We start from the raw sequence: 23,279 nt of genomic DNA, 5'->3' as shown, positions 1-23,279 counted from the left end.
ACTCAACCCACTTTCAAGTAGGCCTAAATTTCAAGTTTTTAAGCTAAAATTTGAAGTCATCTAAACCAATCCGATTTCTGTAAATTTCTTATTATCCTACTGAACATAATCAATGAGGATAAACACAAGCCATTTGCATCAATAGGCCGCACCTTGGACTAAAACCTGAGGTTAGTGCAATGTCATCGGTATGCATGAACCGTTCCCATTGTGATTCTTGGTAATTCACCAAAACTAGAGAACTAAGAAACCACATGAAAAGCAAGTGGTTCATCATACTAAAGAATGCGATCAAGGGATTTGTTGAATCTCACTCGATGTCGTAGGATTTGTGACTTTGATTGAATATATAAGTTGAGAAATGCTAAACTGAAGGGTACCCTTGCAAAAACCAGCTACAAGGGCGCCCTCATTTATGATATTTGCAGGGTAAGTACACAGAAGCATAAGATGCGAAAGCTATCCAAGTAAAGGCACTGTTGATCCTCTCTCTCTCTCTCTCTCTCTCTCTCTCTCTCTCTCTCTCTCTCTCTCTCTCTCTCTCAAGTGGGAATGTCAATACTTATAGCTCTTGAAGACTTAGGAAATGGGCATTAAGGTTGGTTAAGATTTAGCGGCTTGAACATAAAACTCCTGAAACTTCTCATTGTTAGCACTAACAAGGGCTGCCAATGGCTCATATTTCAGGTAAGAATCAGAGATACTTGCATCCAATGCTCACATATGGAACACTAAGCATGTTCTAGGCTGAAATTTCCCTCTATGTACAAAATGAGATGCGAGATATGTGTTCCCCTTCCAACACATGGGAATCAAAGTTGAAAGAGGTCCTTCAGACAGAGTTTTTCACCAGAAACCTAAGACGTCTCAGGTACTTTCTGGGAGTGGAGGTGACGTGCTCTCAGGGTATCCTTGTCTTAGAGGAAGTATGTCCTGGATATATTAGGAGAGATAGGGTCCTTAGGAACGAAGCTTGTGAGGTTCCTATGGACCCTAATGTGAAACTCTATCCTGATCAAGGAGAGTTCTTGGAAGACCCATGCAAATACAGGATACTTGTTGGCAAGCTGATTTACTTGACTGTGACTCATCCTGATATCTCCTATGCAATGAGAAGCGTTAGACAGTTTATCAGTTATCCACGTAGACTAAAATACCCAATCTTGTAAAAAATAACCAAAATACTCCTAACTCACCGAAGTGATCACATCTCATCCCGTTCATAGTAAACGACCAAAATGCTCATATATTATAGAAAATGGCCACACCCTAACTCATCAAAGTGGCCACAACTTATCTACTTCATAGTAAATGACCAAAATACTTATATATTATAGATTATGGCAAAAATACCACAACCTCATAATAACGAAAATATCCTTACGTGGTAGGTTTGCCTATACACGTAAATCTGAGAAAAGTAGGAAAATTGAGAAAAAAATAAATAAAAATACGAAAATTAAACTATCATAATATGAAAAAAAAATCTTATAGTTTATGTCATAAAATGACCAAAATACCCTTATGTCATAAAAAAAATGACCAAAATAGTTCTCTCATAAAAAATGACCAAATTTTTTATGAGATGACGGCATTTTGGTCCTTTCGAGAGCTACGGTATTTTGGTTATTTTATAAGGACATTTTGGACACTTTGGACACTTTATATGGAATATGGGTATTTTGGCCATTTTCATGAGATGGTGCTGTGCTGGTTGCAGTGAGTGATGCTGATTCAATGAGGCTAGCTTGTCCTCGGGCTTTTTGCAAGGTTTGCTTCACTTTTACCATTTATTTTAGATAATTTTGGGAGATGGATCCCACTTCATTTAAATACACCCCTCAATCAACCCATGCTTTTTCAGCATTCGCCAACATTCGGCTCAGAGCTTCCCCAGCAATAGTGAAAAGAAAGGGAGATAGTAGGTCTCCTTGCCTTAGACCCCTGGAACCTTTGGGAAAAAAAAAAAAAAAACCCTTTGGACTATTCTTATCATTATGGGAAAAGTTGGATCGGAGATGCATCCATTCTCCATTATCCATTTCCTCCGTAAAGTTCAAACACCCATCCATCCAAGTGTATAATCCTCAAACTTCCATTCTATGTGGTCGTAGGCCTTCTCCATATCAATTTTGCAAATCACTCCGGTGCCACCTGCTTTATTCCAAGAATCCAAACATTCATTGGATATGAGCACCCCATCCAAAATTTGTCTGCCCTCTACCAATGCCCCTTGAAATGGTGAAATGACCATACTCATCACCTTCTTCAGTCTCTCTACTAAGGTCTTAGCAATGATCTTGTAAACACTTGTTGTGAGACTAATAGGTCTAAAGTCTTTCACTTCTTTAGCTACATCATTTTTTGGTATTAGTGAGATGAAAGTAGACTTTTAAACACAGATTGAGTTTGGCCCTACAATGAAATTCATTCATCATCTTCATGATGTCTCCCTTCATGAACTAAAAAAAAAGCCATCGTAAAACCATCCGGTCCAGGTACTTTATCCCAATCCATAGAGAAAATAGCCTTCTTGACCTCTTCTTTTGAGAAGCATTCCTCCAACCTTGCAGAAACATCGGGTGGCACGGAGCTAAAAAGCATCCCATCTAAATTAGGGCTCCATCTGACCCTACCAAAATAGTCTCTTGAAGTAACTCAGAATTATGTCCTCGACTCTTCCTTCATCATTGATCCATTGGCCACTGTGAAGAATGTCGTTAATTGGGTTCCTCCTTTGCCTAGTCCAATCCATCCGATGAAAAAAGGAGATATTCTTGCCACCCTCCTTTAGCCATAGAGCTTTAAACCTTTGATGCCATCTGATTTCCTCCTGTAGTAAAAAAAATTAAATTCCAAACATAATTTCTTTCTCCTATTGATTCTGGATTCGTCGACTAGACCGTTTTCAATCTCCCGACCCACGATCTTAAGTTCTGATTCGATGGACTCCTTCTTTTCCTTATCGAACCAAAGTGTAAAGCCTTCCATTCCTTAATTTTGTCTTTGATGTATTGGAGCCTTTTACCCATCCTAAAGCCTTCCCAACCTTGGACATTACAATCCTCCCACCAGGACTTGATAGAGTTCTTAAATTTTGGATCTTGGAGCCATATGTTGTCGAACTTAAAAGGAGGCGGTGGACCCTGGCAAGCATTTTATTATTTAAATAACTGTCAAAATCTATTATAATTCCCAAAAAGATCTCATCAGCCAATTAAAAAGAAAAAGACAAAGTGATACCGTGTCATTATCAATACATGGTTGTGCGGGTAAGATAATAAAAAATCAGAAAATGAAACACTAAAAAGTAGAAACCCTAAATCTTTTTCATCTTTCCTTCTTCATCCACGAAACACTAACTCCACCATGTCTACACGGCTTCGTCTGCACATCTCTGCGGCTTCACCTCCTCCTAGGGTAAGTAAAGGGGTTTGCAATCAAGACTTCACCTTCGTCTCCACGTATATTTTCTAAGTATTATTTAGATGGTCTAAACACGATTCAATATGGAAATCGGGTCGGGTTGGATTGGGTCATGTTGAGGAAATTGGTCCTGAGGTTGGGTTGGGTTGAAACCCGCCGGGTTGGAACTCGGGTTGGGTCAAAAAAAAGGGTTCCTCGGGTTGGGTCAGGTTGGCCTCAACCGGACCCAAGTGCACCCCTATGAAGAAAGCTGCGTTAAATTGGAGGACTATATTATCCATTGGGGGTGGATTTTGCTTCTTAACCCTTCAAGAGCAAGCCGACATAAAGAAATAAATGGTTTGACTCATTGAGAAAGTGCCCCCTTTTTTTACTTTTCCTACTCATTTTTCTTTTGAAAATTATGTGCATATATTTAGGGAGATGATAAATTCACACCCCTTTAATGTGAAAAAACGTTAAAGTCTACCACATAATTTAAAGTCTGCCACATAATTCAAATCAAAAGGGGTAGAATTATCCTAAGCGGGTGCGAATTCATCATCTCCCTATATTTATCACTTAAGAACCACACAGATATTGTGGGGGCTACATACATAGTTGCGCTCTATTTAATTAATGCTCCATAAATTTATAACCCCGTATATCTTATTGCTCAGACTAAGAACCAGCATTGTTCATATGCCGATAATTTATACACTCTTATAATTTATTCGCTGGATGAGATCGGAGTGTAAAATCACTGTGGTACTCTTTCAAGCGTAGAATGAAGTGCTCATATGGTAGAGTACAAAAACAGTCATCTTCATGTCTTGCATAAATTGTTTATGCTAAAAAAAATTTCAGCTCAATTCTTAATGGAATTCTTATATTCAAGCAGATGATGGCTCTTCGAGCGATGGGACCATTGATTAGATACTGGGTATGAGAGTTACCCATCTCAAGGATTTCTCACGGATGGGCATAGCAACAGATCCCACCAACTTCATGCTCAAATGCATAGCGGAGGAAATCCAAAAATGGCTTCAAGGCTTCGGCTATGATTCTCAACACATTCGATAACTTGGAAGATGAGGTATTAAGTGCTATGAGATCCTTCTACCGTCGTGTTTATGCCATAGGCCCATTGACATTACATTGCCATCGAATGCCTGAGAGTTGCTTGAAATCCATCACAACAAACTTGTGGAAAGAAGAGATAGAATGTTTGGAATGGTTGGACAAACGAGAGGCTGCTTCGGTCATTTATGTGAATTTTGGGAGCATTGCATTCTTGACAAGCCAACAGTTGAATGAATTTGCTTGGGGCCTTGCAAATACAAACCATGCTTTCTTGTGGATCGTAAGGCGTGACATTGTGATCGATGGTCAAGCAATTTTGCCAGAAGATTTCTTGAAAGAGATCGAAGGGCGGAGTTCTTTAGCAAATTGGTGCCCCCAAGAGGAAGTGCTCTCCCACCCTTCTAAAGCTTGGTTTCTAACGCATTGCGGCTGGAATTCGACAGTGGAGAGTATATGTAGTGGTGTGCCCATGATTTGTTGCCCTCAATTAGGCGATCAATTAACCAATTAATTGTCGTTACACTTGCAATGAATGGGGAATAGGCGTCGAAATAAGTAAAGAGGTAAGAAGAGAAGAAATTGAGCGTGTTGTTAGGGGAGTGATGGAAAGTGAGAAGGGGAAGGAGATGAGATTGAAGGCTATGAAGTGGAAGGAGAGTGTAGAAAATGCTACCAAACAAGGGGGATCTTCTTATACTAATCTTAATAGCCTAATTCACGAGGTGCTTCAAGTAAGACATGACTAATTTAAAACTACAGTTGCTGATATGAATATTACGAGTGCAACTTGGGTCGGGTTGGGTTGAGCTTTTGCTAAAAAAATGAATAGGAATTAACTTGTACCCGACCCGATTTTAAGGTAAAAGCGCAACCCGAATTCCCAAAAATCGACCCGAGTTGCACCCCTCATGAATATTTGAAGAGTAGTTAAAAAACTCGTTTAGTCAACTCAAAATGTACCCAATTTGACTCCTCTTGTAAGAATAATGAGTTGTCTTGCCAAAAACTCATTAGGTAAGTAAAAGCGACTAATTGTTATGAATCTGCTACTTCTATTTTTGTTACAAATTAAGTAACTTTAACCGCTATATTGAGTAGTGTCTGTACCTTTTAAAATAAAATTATATGAGAGAGAGAGAGAGACTATCCATAAGGAAGTGGTATTTATGACTACTCTTATACACTAGAGGTTAATTATGACTTGGGACAGCCCCCATTTCCTCCCATTTTTTACTTGGGACAGCCCCCATCTAGTTTATTTATGACTACTCTTATACACTACAGGTTGTTGCCCCGAGTATAAAAAGGGGGCGAATATATCATTTCCTATCCATATTTTAGTCATAAAATGTGCTCTAAGTTCATTTGTCATGAGTCATAAGCAAGTGGTTCATTCCTAATGAAGTGTTTGTGTTAACTACTGGTTACGCCAAAAGCTTAAGTTGTTGGAGAAATGCATTATTTATATTTTATAGTTTAACTGTTTGGTTGTCAAACTTGAAGAATAGTGGCAGGGGTGTCATTACCAATATAGAGAAGAGAGAGAGAGAGAGGGGGGGGAGACCATTCCCAAGAAATTCAAGCAAATTTTTTTTTCTTTTGAATTTTGGCTTGGATGTTGAAAGGAGGGGGCAAGAATGTCACATTAGCAGATATGCAATAATTACCCAAGATATATTTATGGGAGTCTCAAGGATTATTGACAACCAAACAAGGAATTTCAGTGTCAAGAGTTTTTCCAAAGTTACCCAGTAGATTTGTTAGGTGTCTAGGTACGGGAGAGAATTGGGGAGAATGGTTATAGTTTTTATTATAGAGGGATGAGTGTCATGGTTATATAGCAAAGAAAATATATTCGATCTAGCTATATCCAGAGGAACTGCAACTCCAAAGGTTTTGGCGTGGGACACTATGTCTTTCGCTTAAACTAGACTTAATCTAGATACTCCTTATTTGCTACTTTATCTCCTAGGGTGTGGTGATTACTTTAGGGCTTCAAAATCTGGATTGTTATGTTATCTTATTTGATAGGTTCTAGGTTAAAGAGAGGTTTCAGGAGGCAGAAGGTTGCATTTGGAGGTTTAAAGGATAGGTTGTCAATGGTAGGAAGAAGGGAAAGAAAAGACATGTAACTGTAAGTCTGTAACTGCTTATTTGATGTTTTTATTAGGGCGCTGATATCACCCCCCCCCCCCCCCCCCCCCCCCCCTCCCTTGACGGCTGGCTAACGTATTCCCACCATTTGACTGGTTTCTGTTGGGGCCCATCTATGAACAACGTAGGCCCCACCCATACTACACCATAGGATAATCCAAACCGTCCATTTGATGGGCCATAAACGTAAATAGGTTGCATCCCAAAATATTTTTCCATAGGCGGATCCTAGCCCTCCGATCTAAATAGAAACTACATCTTATGCAACCTCTATAGATTGTAGGGTTGTGATCATCCTATGGAAATGATTTTTGGGGCACAACCTATTTACATTGTGGCCCATCAAATGGACGGCTCGGATCATCCTATGGTCTGGATGGTACACTTCATTTCAAAAATATGGGTGGGACCTAAATTGGTACGAACCACACCCTAGGATGATCCAAACCATGGACGGCTTGGATCATCCTATGTTGTAGACGGTATGCTTCAATTTGAAAAATATCGGTGGGGCCTACGATTGGGCCTTAATGTTAGTGTACGACCAACTCCACAGGATTATCCAAACCATGGACGGCTTGGATCATCCTATGATGTGGACGGGCCTTAATGTTACTGTACGACCACGGGATGATCCAAACCATTCATTTGATGGGCCAACCCTTCTGGGGGCACAACCCATTTATGTTATGACCCATCAAATGGACGGCTCGGATCATCCTATGGTCTGGACAGTACACTTCATTTTCAAAAATATGGGTGGGGCCTAAATTGGGCCTTAATGTTACTGTACGAACCACACCATAAGAGGATCCAAACCATGGACGGCTTGGATCATCCTATGTTTTGGACAGTACCTTCAATTTGAAAAAAATCGGTGGGGCCTACGATTGGGCCTTAATGTTACTGTACGACCAACTCCATAGGATTATCCAAACCATGGACGGCTTGGATCGTCCTATGTTGTGGACGGGCCTTAATGTTACTTTACGACCAACTCCATAGAATGATCCAAACCATTCATTTGATGGGCCACAATGTAAATAGGTTGTGCCCCAAAAATCATTTCCATATGATGATCACAACCCTACAATCTATAGAGGTTGCATAAGATGTAGTTTCTATTTAGATCGGAGGGCTAGGAACAGCCTATGGAGATGATAATTTGGGACGCAACCTATTTATGTTTATGGCCCATCAAATGGACGGTTTGGATTATCCTACGGTGGTATGGGCAAGATGGGCCCACCATTCCACCAACTGTTCTTGTTGTGTGTGTGGAGAGAGAGAGAGAGAGAGAGAGAGAGAGAGAGAGAGAGAGAGAGAGAGACCGATCAAATGGTGGGAAAGTGACATATCCTAACGTTTAACGTTAGCCAGCCGTTAGGGGGGGGGGGGGGGCCTTGATGTTACTGTACGAACCACACCATAAGAGGATCCAAACCATGGACGGCTTGGATCATCCTATGTTTTGGACGGTACCTTCAATTTGAAAAAAATCGGTGGGGCCTACGATTGGGCCTTAATGTTACTGTACGACCAACTCCATAGGATTATCCAAACCATGGACGGCTTGGATCGTCCTATGTTGTGGACGGGCCTTAATGTTACTTTACGACCAACTCCATAGAATGATCCAAACCATTCATTTGATGGGCCACAATGTAAATAGGTTGTGCCCCAAAAATCATTTCCATATGATGATCACAACCCTACAATCTATAGAGGTTGCATAAGATGTAGTTTCTATTTAGATCGGAGGGCTAAGATCAGCCTATGGAAATGATAATTTGGGACGCAACCTATTTATGTTTATGGCCCATCAAATGGACGGTTTGGATTATCCTACGGTGGTATGGGCAAGATGGGCCCACCATTCCACCAACTGTTCTTGTTGTGTGTGTGGAGAGAGAGAGAGAGAGAGAGAGAGAGACCGGTCAAATGGTGGGAAAGTGACATATCCTAACGTTTAACGTTAGCCAGTCGTTAAAGGGGGGGGGGGGGCGGGGTGAGCGCCCTTTTTATTATGGGTTTTTGGTATGCCCGGTCTGGTCTTAATCATATCCTGTAATATAGGAAGGGACTCCTGGTCCCAACTGCTTCTTTAATATCAATAAAATATGTCATCTTCCAAAAACAAAAAACAAGGAATTTCAATAAAATATGTCATCTTCCAAAAACAAAAAACAAGGAATTTCAGTGACGTGACACCCAAATGCCAAGAAATATGCTCAAGCCTTTATGGCTCTTGTGCAACCAAAGACACGAAATGAAATGCTAGAGTAATCACCGCAGGCTTCTCTTGTAGTGAGAGGAACCGTGGATGTAAAATAATCGGCGCCATCCTATGCACAGGATCTGGTGGAGACCTTGAGACACCCCATCAAAATATGAGGTAAAATTTGGGCCCACTCGATACATGGATTTGGGTGGAGATGGTGGGTCCACTCATCTGTATGCTCACCAGTCACCATATGCGTGGGTCTGGGCAGAGGTGGTGGGCCCTAGCACATCAAAACATAGTGGAAGATGGTGGGCCCCCCATGCTAATGCATGGTATAAAATGATGGCCTTATCAAAACTTGTGCTGTAAATTGATGGACCCCACCCATGCTATGCCTTAGTGGCCTACACTTCAGCTACCTCTCTTGAATTCTGTCTTGTTTTTGTTTTCATAGCCTTTTCCCTCAATCTGATACATGGTGTTTGAACCTCCATTAGTTGAAAACGAACTTGTCATTTGCATTACATTTCCACCTCAACAACTTCTATTGGATAACAGCAAGCCCCCTTAAGCAATGCAGAAAATATGGCAACTTTGCATTATTTACACGAAAAGTTGTATATCCCCTGCTTTTTTGACCTCATTTCACTCCATTTTTAACTCAACTGAAGCAAACTTGCGAAACAAGAACAGTTATGAAAACCCTCTTCTATGCCATCTGAGATTTCAATGGCAAAGCAAAACAAAACAACAACACAACTAATATCCCCTGTTTTTTTTGCCTCATTACACTCCATTTTTAACTCAACTGAAGCAAACTTGCGAAACAAGAACAGTTATTAAAACCCCTCTTCTATGCGATCTGAGATTTCAATGGCAAAGCAAAATGAAACAACAACACAACCAATCACACAAAAGACACAAAGATTTACGTGGTTCAGCGAAGCCTATTTTGCCCACTAGAAGCCAAACCCACTAGAAACCCTAGGACACCCTATTTTGCCCCTTTTGAGCTCTCAACCCTCTTACAAGACAAGAATACAAAAATAAGTCATAAAAACCCCCCTTTTATAAGGCAGACCCAAACCTACTCTTATCCGGCCGAAATCACTTAAAATGGGCCCACACATTGCAGAATAAACGGGTCTTATCCAGGTCGCTTGCAATATTTCAGACCCCAATCGGGTTTGAATTCAAGACACCGAACTCAAAAAGAAACTAAAGTTTCTTAGAAAAGAACACCAACCCCTTCACTGATTGGGACCATTTATCTAACTCGTCATTATGTATTTGGGTGATTGGGACCAAGCAAGCTACGCAAGCAATGCCCTATTAGTTAAGTCAAGCCGTTGCGCGCAGCAAACTAACGGATCCTCAATGAACTAACGGATCCTCAATGGGCTGTTCATTCGGTTAAAACCGAACCGAACAATCCAAAAAAAAGCGAACCGAAATATTTCGGTTGCTGAAATTGTCTAACCGAAATGGAACCGAAATTGTCTAACCGAAACCCCCTGTTTTAAGGAAAACCAGCCCATGGTTTTAAGGAAACCCATGTGGTTTTGGTCAAAAGTAGGAGTCAAGAGGCTGCCCATGCATTTTTAAATTTACTAAAAAGCAAATGACCTTAAGCTATAGAGAAGAGATAGGCAGGCACAAACAAAATATTCGTCATGTGCTACGTGATTGGGACCAATATCGAAGAGATTAAAAGACCTGACTTCTGACTTGTGAGTTCTGACAGCTAACAATATTCTCGGGTGAGCCTTTATCTCCTCACCCATTTCTAATAAGAAGACGGTGTAGAGAGCCCTACCTCTATTGATAATTTTCTTGCATGTTTTTCATAGTCTCTTCCCTCAAATCTGTAACATGGAGTTGGAACCTCTTCTCATTGAAAAACAACATGTCATCTGTGTTCCATTCCCTGCACAAAGCCACATAAATGCCATGATGCAATTAGCAAAGCTCCTCAATTCAAAAGGCTTCTATGTCACCTTTGTCCTCACTGAGTTCTTCCACACACGTCTGATCAGATCTCGAGGCCCAGATTCTGTTAAGGGCTCAGATGATTTCCGATTTGAAACAATAACTGATGGCATGCGGTCATCAGAAGATGACACCACGCAAGAAAATCGTCAGCTCAATCTTTCCATACAGAAGAATTGTCTGACTCCATTTCGTAATATTGTAACTAAATTGAATCAGTTACCAAACGTTCCTCGAGTCAGTTGCATAGTCTCCGACGGGGTCATGACCTTCTCTCTACAAGTTGCTGAAGAATGGAGCATCCCTGGCGTCCTCTTTTGGCCTATTTCTGCGTGTAGTCTTATGGGCTTCATCCATATTCCTGAGATGATCGAAAGAGGGCTCCTTCAGCTAAAAGGTAGTAACTTGTGATGATTTTGCCTTGTTGGACTTGAAAAATAAGCACATTTAGGACCTGTTTTGTTTAAACAACCAATTACTCCAAAAGCTTAAGCGGCTACGTGTTATTTAATCATTTATACTTCAACGTGTTTGGATCTCAAAAAACTTAAAAACTGACTCGCGTCAACTCGAAGAAGAAACTTCAAGGTAGAAAAGAACTCGAGCATATTTTTGTGTTAGTAAGTAAAAGATTCAAGTTGTAGTGGCATGGTTCATTTTACACTAAAATTAAAGAGGAAGTGGGTTTATGACTTCTTCTGGGTTTTTTGTTTTTTCATGGCTGCTGACGAGTTGGTGGCAAATCAACCCGTTTTACTAGCAAGCCGAGTTAAGTGAGGTTGGTTTTGAGTTGACTCGACGAGTTGTAAAACTTTTGTCTTGGATGAGAAACGAAACTGCGATTTGGCCTCAATTAGGACCTTTTCTTGTTCAATTTATGGTTTTGGGTTATGCAATACTCTCTCTCTCTCTCTCAGTTGAGTGGTTCTTCGTGCCATTTTCTAAAATTTTACAGCCTTCAACAGCCAGTCAAAGAAGTGTAGATAAAATCAAAGAAGGCCATTATTGAAAGTTGGTGACACAAGTCCTAAATGCACTAAATTACTATAGTTCAGAGCTACACCATGCAAATGCAGCCCACATTGAAGGATTGCACCGCTCACATCCCAAAATCAACCATTTTAACCTTGTCTTTGATGGCGCATTTTGAATGGTTCTTTGACGGTTTTTGCCAGTCATCTTCTACCTTTTTTTAACATCTCGACCTTATTAGCTGATAAAGATTTTTAGGCACTGAGGTAATAATTGTGAAAACAACCAGTTGCTCCAAAAGCTTAAGCTGTTGGGGAAGGTAGTACTTAATCTTTTGTACTTTAACACTTCCCCTCATGTGTGGCCCCTCTTTTTAGGGTTGGCCGGCACATGTGACCCCTCTTTTGGGTTTTGCCATTGCATGTGGATGTTGCTATCAAGGAGGTTTGATACCATGTGTCAAGGAGGTTTGATACCATGTGAAAACAACCAGTTACTCCAAAAGCTTAAGTTGTTGGAGAAGCCTGTATTTAATCTTTTATACTTAAACAATAAATTGATGTCTACCACATGAATAAATTAGATCAATCATATTTGGCTCCATGTGTAAAATAGAAATAGAAAGGGAAATGATTTTAGCACTCCACAAGTTTGATATGTGGCGAAAGATTTTTGTCTTTTAGTGTTTAATTGGCCTTGTCAGAGCCTTTTGTGAACTGTAAATAACTTTGACACCTCTTTAAACACTAAAAGACAAGAAGCTTTCGCCACATATCAAACTTGTGAAGTGCTAAAATCATTTCCCAATAGTAAATATGATCATTCCTGTTTTATATCGATGTGTATATATTTAAGGGAAAAATACAAGAGATCAAAAGACCAAGTGAGAGCCACTTTCTCAATGATCCAAAGTATTTACTTCCTAGACCCTGCTATCGATGGGAAATGGAGCAAAAATTAGGCCACATTAGACGGTAACTCTTCTATTGTTGCCACTAACTTATCTGGTCTGTCGACTAGAAACAGGTGGGGCCCACAATGTTTGTGTGATGAAAACCATTTATTTGATGGGTCTCGACATAGGGTTAGGATGATCCGATGGAGATGATTTTTTGGGCACATCCTATCTATGTCTGGACCATCAAATGAATGGTTTGGATCACCCAAACAATGTGAGCCCTCTCTCTCTCTCTCTCTCTCTCTCTCTCTCTCTCTATATATATATATATATATATATATATATATATATATATATAAGAATTTCCTAGGGAATTCTGTTGCTGACGTTGCATGAGAACAGCTAACTGCGATGAATTAAATAAAAAGACAAAATTTGCCGAACAGTGAGCCGGCTGTTCTCTCAAGAAACGTCCAGCTGCAAAATGCCTTTCTACGAAATTCCCTAGTTAATCCCTACATATAGGGTCAGGGCTCTAATAATTAATGCTTCATCAATTTATAATCCCAGGAACTTGCATTGGTTTTATGCTGATAATTTATATTATCTTATAACTAATACTTATATAAAAATTCGGTAGAGGCCGTCATTCGTAGGCAGGATTGGTGCCTAACACCACTTCGGTACTCTTTCAAGTGTAGAATGAAGTGTTCGTATAATAGAGAACAAAATAGTTATCTTTGATATCATGGATAAATTATTTCATGCTCAATATTTTTTTATCTAAGTCTTAATGAAATTTGTATATGCATGCAGACGAAAATTTATTGAGCAATGGGATCATTGATTGGATACCGGGTTTGAGAGGTGCCCGAATGGACGATTTCTCACGAATGGATAGAACTCCGGATCCCGACAATACCATAGCCAAAATCTTAGCAGAGGAAATCCAAAATGGCTTCAAGGCTTCGGCTATTATTCTCAACACATTCGATAACTTGGAAGATGAGGTATTAAGTGCTATGAGATCCTTCTACCGTCGCGTTTATGCCATAGGCCCATTGACATTGCATTGCCATCAAATGCCTGAGAGTTGCTTGAAATCCATCACCACAAACTTGTGGAAAGAAGAGATAGAATGTTTGGCATGGTTGGACAAGAGAGAGGCTGCTTCGGTCATTTATGTGAATTTTGGGAGCTTTGCATTCATAACAAGCCAACAGTTGAGTGAGTTTGCTTGGGGTCTTGCGAATACAAAGTATCCTTTCTTGTGGATCATAAGACGTGACATTGTGAACGATGGTCTTGCAGTTTTGTCAGAAGATTTCATGAAAGAGATCAAAGGGCGGGGTTTGTTAGCAAATTGGTGCCCCCAAGAGGAAGTTCTCTCCCACCCTTCTATAGCTTGGTTTCTAACGCATTGCGGCTGGAATTCGACAGTGGAGAGTATATGTGGTGGTGTGCCCATGATTTGTTGCCCTCAATTCGGCGATCAACCAATTAATTGTCGTTACACTTGCAATGAATGGGGAATAGGCGTTGAAATAAGTAATGAGGTACGAAGAGAAGAAATTGAGCGTGTTGTTAGGGGAGTGATGGAAAGTGAGAAGGGGAAGGAGATGAGATTGAAGGCTATGAAGTGGAAGGAGAGTGCAGAAAATGCTACCAAACAAGGGGGATCTTCTTATACTAATCTTAATAGCCTAATTCACGAGGTGCTTCAACAAATTAAGTGACCTTAATCACTACGCTGAGTAGTGTTTGTCTCTTTCAAAGTAAAAATATATAAATATATATCTACAGGGATTTGCTGGGGACCATCACAGAAGGCATTTCGCAGGGGCCGTTGCATAAGAGAGCAGCCACATAGGCTCACATTGTCTTATTCATTTAACTCATCTGAGGTGGCTGCTCTCTTATGCAACAGCCCACCTGCGAAATGCCTTCTACGATGGTCCCTAGCAAACCCCATATCTACAATATACAAATATTAGTAAGATGTGCTCTAATTTCTTTTTGTATCATGAGTCGAAGGTGACTCGACTTGACCCAGTTTCGAGTCAGGCCGATTTTATTAGTTTGTAAGCTATGATTTGAAATGATCTAAAATAATCCCATTCCTATAAATTTCCCATTATGCCAAAAATTATAATCCATGAGTATGAACACAAGCCAATTGCATCAATAGGCCCCATTCACCTTGAACTTAACCTGATTTACCGGGCTCCCTCGATGACCTACCGTATCGAAAAGCAAGCGGTTCATCCCTAACTGTGTGAGCTTGTCATGTAGCAAGAGTAACCATGGCTATAAAATAGTGGGCCCACCCATTAAAACATGAGATGTAAAATGATGGGGCCCATCCTACGCATGGGCTTTGGTAGAGACCATGAGACAAACCCCATCAAAACTTGAGGTAAAATGTGGGCCCAACCAAGGCATCGGTTTGAGTTGAAGGGACCCACCCTATCAAAACGTGGTGTAAAATAGTAGCCCCCATCCTATGCATGGATTTTGGTGGAGATTGTTGGCCCACCCACTAATTTAGGTCCTAATTGGATTTTGGAAAAGTTTGGAAAGGAAAAACATCTCTAAAATTTTCTACATGAAATGCTTCTTCTTAGAATCCAGACATGGGACTTCTTCTATTCCTTCCAACAAAAAAATAAGAATTCTTTCATTGACCATTTCAATCCCAAGGATCTATAACAGCCAATGAAAGAAATATAATATAAGCAGTGTAACCATCAAACTAGGGGATAGGGGAACATCATAGCACTTTTACCATTTTGCATATAAGCAAAGCATATACAGTACTCATGGAAACAGGGTCCGCTTTGCATCACAACATGACTTGCACTCACATTTTGCCTAATCCGCAAATCGAACTGACAAATCAACTTGGGGCAGGAAAAATATAATTTACCACCAATTAGCTCTTGAAACTGAAATTTACTTGAATGAGGTACCGCATTCTAATCTGATCCACATTGTACACGATGTATTCATTGTACAGCAAGCTACGCTGTAAGATAGACGAGTATGAGTTCATGTGCTAAAAATTTGGGGAGCAAAAATTAGGGGTGCAACTCAGTCGATTTTTGGTAACTCGGGTTGAGATATTTACCAAAAAACCAATTCATTTTTTAGCAAAAGCTCAATCCGACCTGACCCAAATTGCATCCCTAATTAAAACCATGCTTCAACAAAGGTTTTAAATTTCGGCCAAAACCGAAATATTTCAGCTGAAATTTTGGATATTCCACCAAGACCAAATCACCAAAATTCCAAAATTTCGCCAAAATTTCCAATGAAAGTTTAGAGAAAGCAAGATTTTTCCATGAAATTTCCACCGAAACCGAAATATTTCGATTCCCATATTTACTACAAATAATCTTCCTTCACAAAGCTTCCTTCTCTTCACTAAACCGCCATAGTTACTTTCCCGTAAGGGCTTTGTTCCTGACGAGAGTTCTAATTCCTAGTCCCCCTTCCGATCTTTGGAGACAAACCATCTCCCAATTCACCAAATGCTTGTGCTTTTTACCTTCCAACTTTTCTTCTGATTGAAAATCCCTTTGATATTTCTCCAACTTCTTAGCTACTCTCGAAGTGATCTTAAATAAAGACATGAAATAAACTGGAAGATTGGTCAAAGCGGGTTTGATGAGAGTGATGCCGCATCCCCCCAAAGATAAGGAAAACTTCTTCCATCCAGAAGTTTCTTTCCCATTCTCTCAATCATAGGATTCCGCACTGAAACTAGTGTCAATCCTATGTCAAATGGGAGGCCAAGATAGGACATAGGAAGGGAGATTACAGAGCATCCAAACTCATGGGCCAAACTTTGTAGATGATGTTGTTCAACATTCCATCCAGCCATACCACTCTTTTTCAAGCTCACCTTGAGCCCTATACCACCTGAAACCATCTCAAGATCACTCAAAGGTTGAAAATATGGTCCTTACAAGCTTTGCAAAAGATGAACATGTCGTCGGCAAATTGGAGATGAGAGATGGATCCCACTTCATTTAGATACACCCCCTCGATCAACCCATGCTTTTTCAGCATTCACCAATATTCGGCACAAAGCTTCCCCCGCAATAGTGAAAAGAAAGGGAGATAGTAGGTCTCCTTGCCTTAGACCCCTAGAACCTTCGGAAAAAAAAAAAAAACCTTCGGACTACTCTTATCATTATGGGAAAAGTTGGATCGGAGATGCATTCCATTATCCATTTCCGATAATCTATACACTCTTATTACTAATACTTAATACAAAAATCCGTAAAGGCCAATATTCGCTGGATGAGAAAGGTGCGTAACATCACTGTGGTACTCTTTCAAGCGTAGAATGAAGTGGTCATATGGTAGAGTACAAAAACAGTCATCTTGATATCATGCATAAATTGTTTATGCTGAAAAAAATTTCAGCTCAATTCTTAATGGAATTTTTATATTCAAGCAGATGATGGTTCTTCGAGCGATGGGACCATTGATTGGATACCGGGTATGAGAGTTACCCATCTCAAGGATTTCTCACGGATAGGCATAGCAACAGATCCCACCAACTTCATGCTCAAACGCATAGCGGAAGATGAGGTATTAAGTGCTACTATTCTCAACACATTCGATAACTTGGAAGATGAGGTATTGAGTGCTATGAGATCCTTCTACCGTCGCGTTTATGCCATAGGCCCATTGACATTACATTGCCATCGAATGCCTGAGAGTTGCTTGAAATCCATCACAACAAACTTGTAGAAAGAAGAGAGAATGTTTGGAATGGTTGGACAAACGAGAGGCTGCTTCGGTCATTTATGTGAATTTTGGGAGCATTGCATTCTTGATAAGCCAACAGTTGAATGAATTTGCTTGGGGCCTTGCAAATGCAAAGCATCCTTTCTTGTGGATCGTAAGGCGTGACATTGTGATTGATGGTCAAGCAATTTTACCAGAAGATTTCATGAAAGAGATCGAAGGGCGGGGTTTTTAAGTAAATTGGTGCCCCCAAGAGGAAGTGCTCTCCCACCCTGCTATAGCTAGGTTTCTAACGCATTGCGGCTGGAATTCGACAGTGGAGAGTATATGTGGTGGTGTGCCCATGATTTGTTGCCCTCAATTCGGTGATCAACCAATTAATTGTCGTTACACTTGCAATGAATGGGGAATAGGCGTCGAAATAAGTAAAGAGGTAAGAAGAGAAGAAATTGAGCGTGTTGTTAGGGGAGTGATGGAAAGTGAGAAGGGGAAGGAGATGAGATTGAAGGCTATGAAGTGGAAGGAGAGTGTAGAAAATGCTACCAAACAAGGGGGATCTTCTTATACTAATCTTAATAGCCTAATTCACGAGGTGCTTCAAGTAAGACATGACTAATTTAAAACTACAGTTGCTGATATGAATATTAGGAGTGCAATTGGGTCGGGTTGGGTTGAGCTTTTGCTAAAAAAAATGAATAGGAATTAACTTGTACCTGACCCGATTTTAAGGTAAAAGCGCAACCCGAATTCCCAAAAATCGAGCCGAGTTGCACCCCTCATGAATATTTGAAGAGTAGTTAAAAAAATTCGTTTAGTCAACTCAAAATGTACCCAATTTGACTCCTCTTGTAAGAATAATGAGTTGTCTTGCCAAAAACTCATTACGTAAGTAAAAGCAACTAATTGTTATGCATCTGCTACTTCTATTTTTGTTGCAAATTAAGTAACTTTAACTGCTATATTGAGTAGTGTCTGTACCTTTTTAAAAAAAATATTATATATATATATAGAGAGAGAGAGAGAGAAAAAAAAACATTTCCTACACACATGTGTAGGTAAGTTACCTACACACTACCTTAAAATACAGTGGGGGCCCACATTGTTTGGGTGATCCAAACCATTCATTTGAATGGTCCTCACATAGATAGGGTGTCCACAAAAAATCAAATCCATAGGATCATCCCAACCATTCAAACTATGGAGGCAAAAAATAGACTAATTTGTGAAGGTTTATACACGTCCATTTTACCTTCACAAATCGTATGGTTGGGATGATCTTATGGATTTGATTTTTTGTGGACACCCTATCTCTGTGAGGACCATTCAAATGAATGGTTTGGATCACCCAAACAATGTGGGCCCCACTGTATTTTAAGGTAGTGTGTAGGTAACTTACCTACACAAGTGTGTAGGAAATGTTTTCTCATATATATATATATATATATATATATATATATATATATATATATATATAGAGAGAGAGAGAGAGAGAGAGACTATCCATAAGGAAGTGGTATATTCGTCCCATTTTTTACTTGGGACAGCCCCCATCTAGTTTATTTATGACTACTCTTATACACTAGAGGTTGTTGCCCCGAGTATAAAAAGGGGGCGAATATATTATTTCCTATCCATATTTTAGTCATAAAATGTGCTCTAAGTTCATTTGTCATGAGTTATGAGCAAGTGGTTCATTCCTAATGAATTGTTTGTGTTAACTACTGGTTACTCCAAAAGCTTAAGTTGTTGGAGAAAGGCGTTATTTATCTTTTATAGTTTAACAGTTTGGTTGTCAAACTTAGAATAGTGGCAGGGGTGTCATTACCAATATAGAGAAGAGAGAGAGAGAGAGAGAGAGAGAGGAGACCATTCCCAAGAAATTCAAGCAATTTTTTTTTTCTTTTGAATTTTGGCTTGGATGTTGTAAGGAGAGGGTAAGAATGTCACATTAGCAGACATACAATAATTACCCAAGAGATATTTCTGGGAGTCTCAAGGATTATTGACAACCAAAAAAGGAATTTCAGTATCAAGAGTTTTTTCAAAGTTACCCAGTAGATTTGTTAGATGTGTAGGTACGGGAGAGAATTGGGGAGAATGGTTATAGTTTTTTATTATAGAGGGATGAGTGTCATGGTTATATAGCAAAGAGAATATATTCGATCTATATCCAGAGGAACTGCAACTCCAAAGGTTTTGGCGTGAGAGACTATGTCTTTCACTTAAATTAGACTTAATCTGGATACTCCTTATTTGCTACTTTATCTCCTGGGGTGTGGTGATTACTTTAGAGCTTCAAAATCTGGATTGTTATGTTATCTTACTTGATAGGTTCTAGGTTAAAGAGAGGTTTCAGGAGGCAGAAGGTTGCATTTGGAGGTTTAAAGGATAGGTTGTCAATGGTAGGAAGAAGGGAAGGAAAAGACATGTAACTGTAAGTCTGTAATTGCTTATTTTGATATTTTTATTATGGGTTTTGGGTATGCCCGGTCTCGTCTTAATCATATCCTGTAATATAGGAAGGGACTCCTGGCCCGAACTGCTTCTTTAATATCAATAAAATATGTCATCTTCCAAAAACAAAAAACAAGGAATTTCAGTGACATGACACCCAAATGCCAAGAAATATGCTCAAGCCTTTATGGCTCTTGTGCAACCAAAGACACCAAATGAAATGCTAGAGACATCACCACGGGCTTCTCTTGTAGTGAGAGGAACCGTGGATGTAAAATAATCGGTGTCATCCTATGCACAGGATCTGGTGGAGACCTTGAGACACCCCATCAAAATATGAGGTAAAATTTGGGCCCACTCGATACAATGATTTGGGTGGAGATGGCGGGTCCACTCATCGGTATGCTCACCATATGCATGGGACTGGGCAGAGATGGTGGGCCCTAGCACATCAAAACATAGTGTAAGATGGTGGGCCCCCCATGCTAATGCATGGTATAAAATGATGGCCTTATCAAAACTTGTGCTGTAAATTGATGGGCCCCACCCATCCTATGCCTTAGTGGCCTACACTTCAGCTACCTCTCTTGAATTCTGTCTTGCTTTTTTTTCATAGCCTTTTCCCTCAATCTGATACGTGGTGTTTGAACCTCCATTAATTGAAAACCAACTTGTCATTTGCATTACATTTCCACCTCAACAACTTCTATTCGATGACAACAAGCCCCCTTAAGCAATGCAGAAAATACGGCAACTTTGCATTATTTACACGAAAAGTTGTATATCCCCTGCTTTTTTTACCTCATTTCACTCCATTTTTAACTCAACTGAAGCAAACTTGCGAAACTAGAACAGTTATGAAAACCCCTCTTCTATGCGATCTGAGATTTTAATGGCAAAGCAAAACAAAACAACAACACAACCAATCACACAAAAGACAGAGATTTACATGGTTCGGCGAAGCCTATTTGGCCCACTAGAAACCCTAGGACACCCTATTTTGCCCCTTTTGTGCTCTCAACCCTCTTACAAGACAAGAATACGAAAATAAGTCAAAAAAGCCCCCCTTTTATAAGGCCGACCCAATCCTACTCTTATCAGGCTGAAATCACTTAAAAACGCGCCCACACATTGTCGAATAAACGGGTCTTATCCAGGTCGCATGCAATATTTCAGACCCCAATCGGGTTTGAATTCAAGACACCGAACTCAACAAAAACCTAAAGTTTCTTAGAAAATAACACCAACCCCTTCACTGATTGGGACCATTTATCTAACTCGTCATTATGTATTTGGGTGATTGGGACCATATATCTAACGGATCCTCATGTGCTGCGAGTTTGGGACCAAGTACCTGACTTCTGACTTGTGACTTGTGACTTGTGACAGCTAACAACATTCTCGGGTTACCCTTCATCTCTCCTCGCCCGTTTCTAATAAGAAGACGGTGTAGAGAACCCTACGTCTATTGATAATTTTCCTGCATGTTTTTCATATTCTCTTCCCTCAAATCTGTAACATGGTGTTGGAACCTCTTCTTATTGAAAAACAATATATCATCTGTGTTCCATTCCCTGCACAAAGCCACATAAACGCCATGATGCAACTAGCAAAGCTCCTCAATTCAAAAGGCTTCTATGTCACCTTTGTCCTCACTGAGTTCTCCCACACACGTCTGATCAGATCTCGAGGCCCAGATTCCGTTAAGGGCTCAGATGATTTCCAATTCGAAACGATAACTGATGGCATGCGGTCATCAGAAGATGACACCACGCAAGAAAATCGTCAGCTCAACTGCTTAAGCCATTAGAGTTGGTGTTATTTAATCATTTATACTTCAACATGCTTGGATCTCAAAAAACTTAAAAACTGACTCGCGTCAACTCGTAGAAAAAACTTCAAGGTAGAAAAGAACTCGAGCATATTTTTGTGTTAATAAGTAAAAGATTCAAGTTGTAGTGGCATGGTTCATTTTACACTAATATATATAAAGATATAGGAATTACCTAGGGAATTCTGTGGCTGACGTTGCATGAGAACAGCTAACTGCGATGAATTAAATAAAAAGACAAACTTTGCTGAAAAGAGAACCTGTGTGGCTGTTCTCTCAAGAAACGGCCAGCTGCAAAATGCCTTTCAACGAAATTCCCTAGCAAATACCTACATATAGGGTTAGGGCTCAAATAATTAATGCTTCATAAATTTATAAGATGAGATTTGAAGGCTATAATAGAGAAGAAATTGAGCGTGTTGTTAGGGGAGTGATGGAAAGTGAGAAGGGGAAGGAGATGAGATTGAAGGCTATGAAGTGGAAGGAGAGTGCAGAAAATGCTACCAAACAAGGGGGATCTTCTTATACTGATCTTAATAGCCTAATTCACGAGGTGCTTCAAGTAAGACATGACTAATTTAAAACTATAGTTGCTTATATGAATATTAGGAGTGCAATTGAATAGGAATTAACTTGTACCCGACCCGATTTTAAGGTAAAAGCGCAACCCGAATTCCCAAAAATCAACGCGAGATTATTTCATGCTCAATATTTTTTTATGTAAGTCTTAATGAAATTTTTAATTATATGCATGCAGACGAAAATTTATTGAGCAATGGGATCATTGATTGCATACCGGGTTTGAGAGGTGCCCGTATCGAAGATTTCTCACGAATGGACAGAATGCCGGATCCCGACAACACCATAGACAAACACGTAGCAGAGGAAATCCAAAATGGCTTCAAGGCTTCGGCTATTATTCTCAACACATTCGATAACTTGGAAGATGCGGTATTAAGTAGGGCTGCAACTTGGGTCGGGCGGGTCGGGTTTTGGAGAACCCAACCCTACCCGAGAAATATCTCAGGTCGGGTCGGGTCGGGTTGGGTTTTTTTTGGAAAATCCACAATTCCCAAACCCGGCCCTACCCATGATAAATCTCGGGTTGGGTTGGGTCGGGTCGGGTTTTTTCACGTTGACGCAATTTTTTAAGGAAATTCTTGTTTGGCAAGGCAACTCAACTCATAGAAGTAGAAATTACACTCACATTACACTTGAATCAAACAATGCTATAATCAAACAATGTTGTAATTACAATCAAACAATGCTGAATCAAACACTTGAATCAACTCAACTCATAGAAGCAGAAATTACACTCACATACAATAACAGTGGGTGCGTGGGTTTTCACTTTTAACTTTTAACTAATAATAGAAAAAAATGTACATACTATAACTTATGTAACTCGGGTCGGGCCCCTTCAAACCCGGCTCGACCCGAGATTCATGCGGGCTTTTGAATGCTCAACCCGGCTCGACCCGAAACCCATGAAACCTGAACCCAACCCAGGC

The 23,279-nt window shown here is 40.0% G+C and overlaps 2 protein-coding genes across 2 annotated transcripts; both read left to right on the top strand.

The window, feature by feature from the left end:
- Positions 1–10,636: 10,636 nt before the first annotated feature.
- LOC143852983 (7-deoxyloganetin glucosyltransferase-like) lies at positions 10,637–14,869 on the top strand. The gene is made up of 2 exons (XM_077362672.1): positions 10,637–11,252; positions 13,542–14,869. The coding sequence occupies exons 1-2, from the start codon at positions 10,739–10,741 to the stop codon at positions 14,459–14,461; spliced, it is 1,434 nt and encodes a 477-aa protein (XP_077218787.1). The 5' UTR covers positions 10,637–10,738; the 3' UTR covers positions 14,462–14,869.
- Positions 14,870–17,076: 2,207 nt separating this feature from the next.
- On the top strand, positions 17,077–18,099 carry LOC143852329 (UDP-glycosyltransferase 85A7-like). The gene is made up of 4 exons (XM_077361717.1): positions 17,077–17,092; positions 17,191–17,372; positions 17,584–17,710; positions 17,801–18,099. The coding sequence occupies exons 1-4, from the start codon at positions 17,077–17,079 to the stop codon at positions 18,097–18,099; spliced, it is 624 nt and encodes a 207-aa protein (XP_077217832.1).
- Positions 18,100–23,279: the final 5,180 nt, after the last annotated feature.

The sequence above is a fragment of the Tasmannia lanceolata genome, unplaced genomic scaffold (genome assembly GCF_043159265.1).
Source record: "Tasmannia lanceolata isolate RefF3 unplaced genomic scaffold, GAP_Taslan_0.1 ptg000019l, whole genome shotgun sequence".
Classification (NCBI taxonomy): Eukaryota; Viridiplantae; Streptophyta; class Magnoliopsida; order Canellales; family Winteraceae; genus Tasmannia; species Tasmannia lanceolata.
The sequence above is the reverse complement of the archived record's forward strand: the minus strand, read 5'-3'. Positions and strand labels throughout refer to the sequence as shown.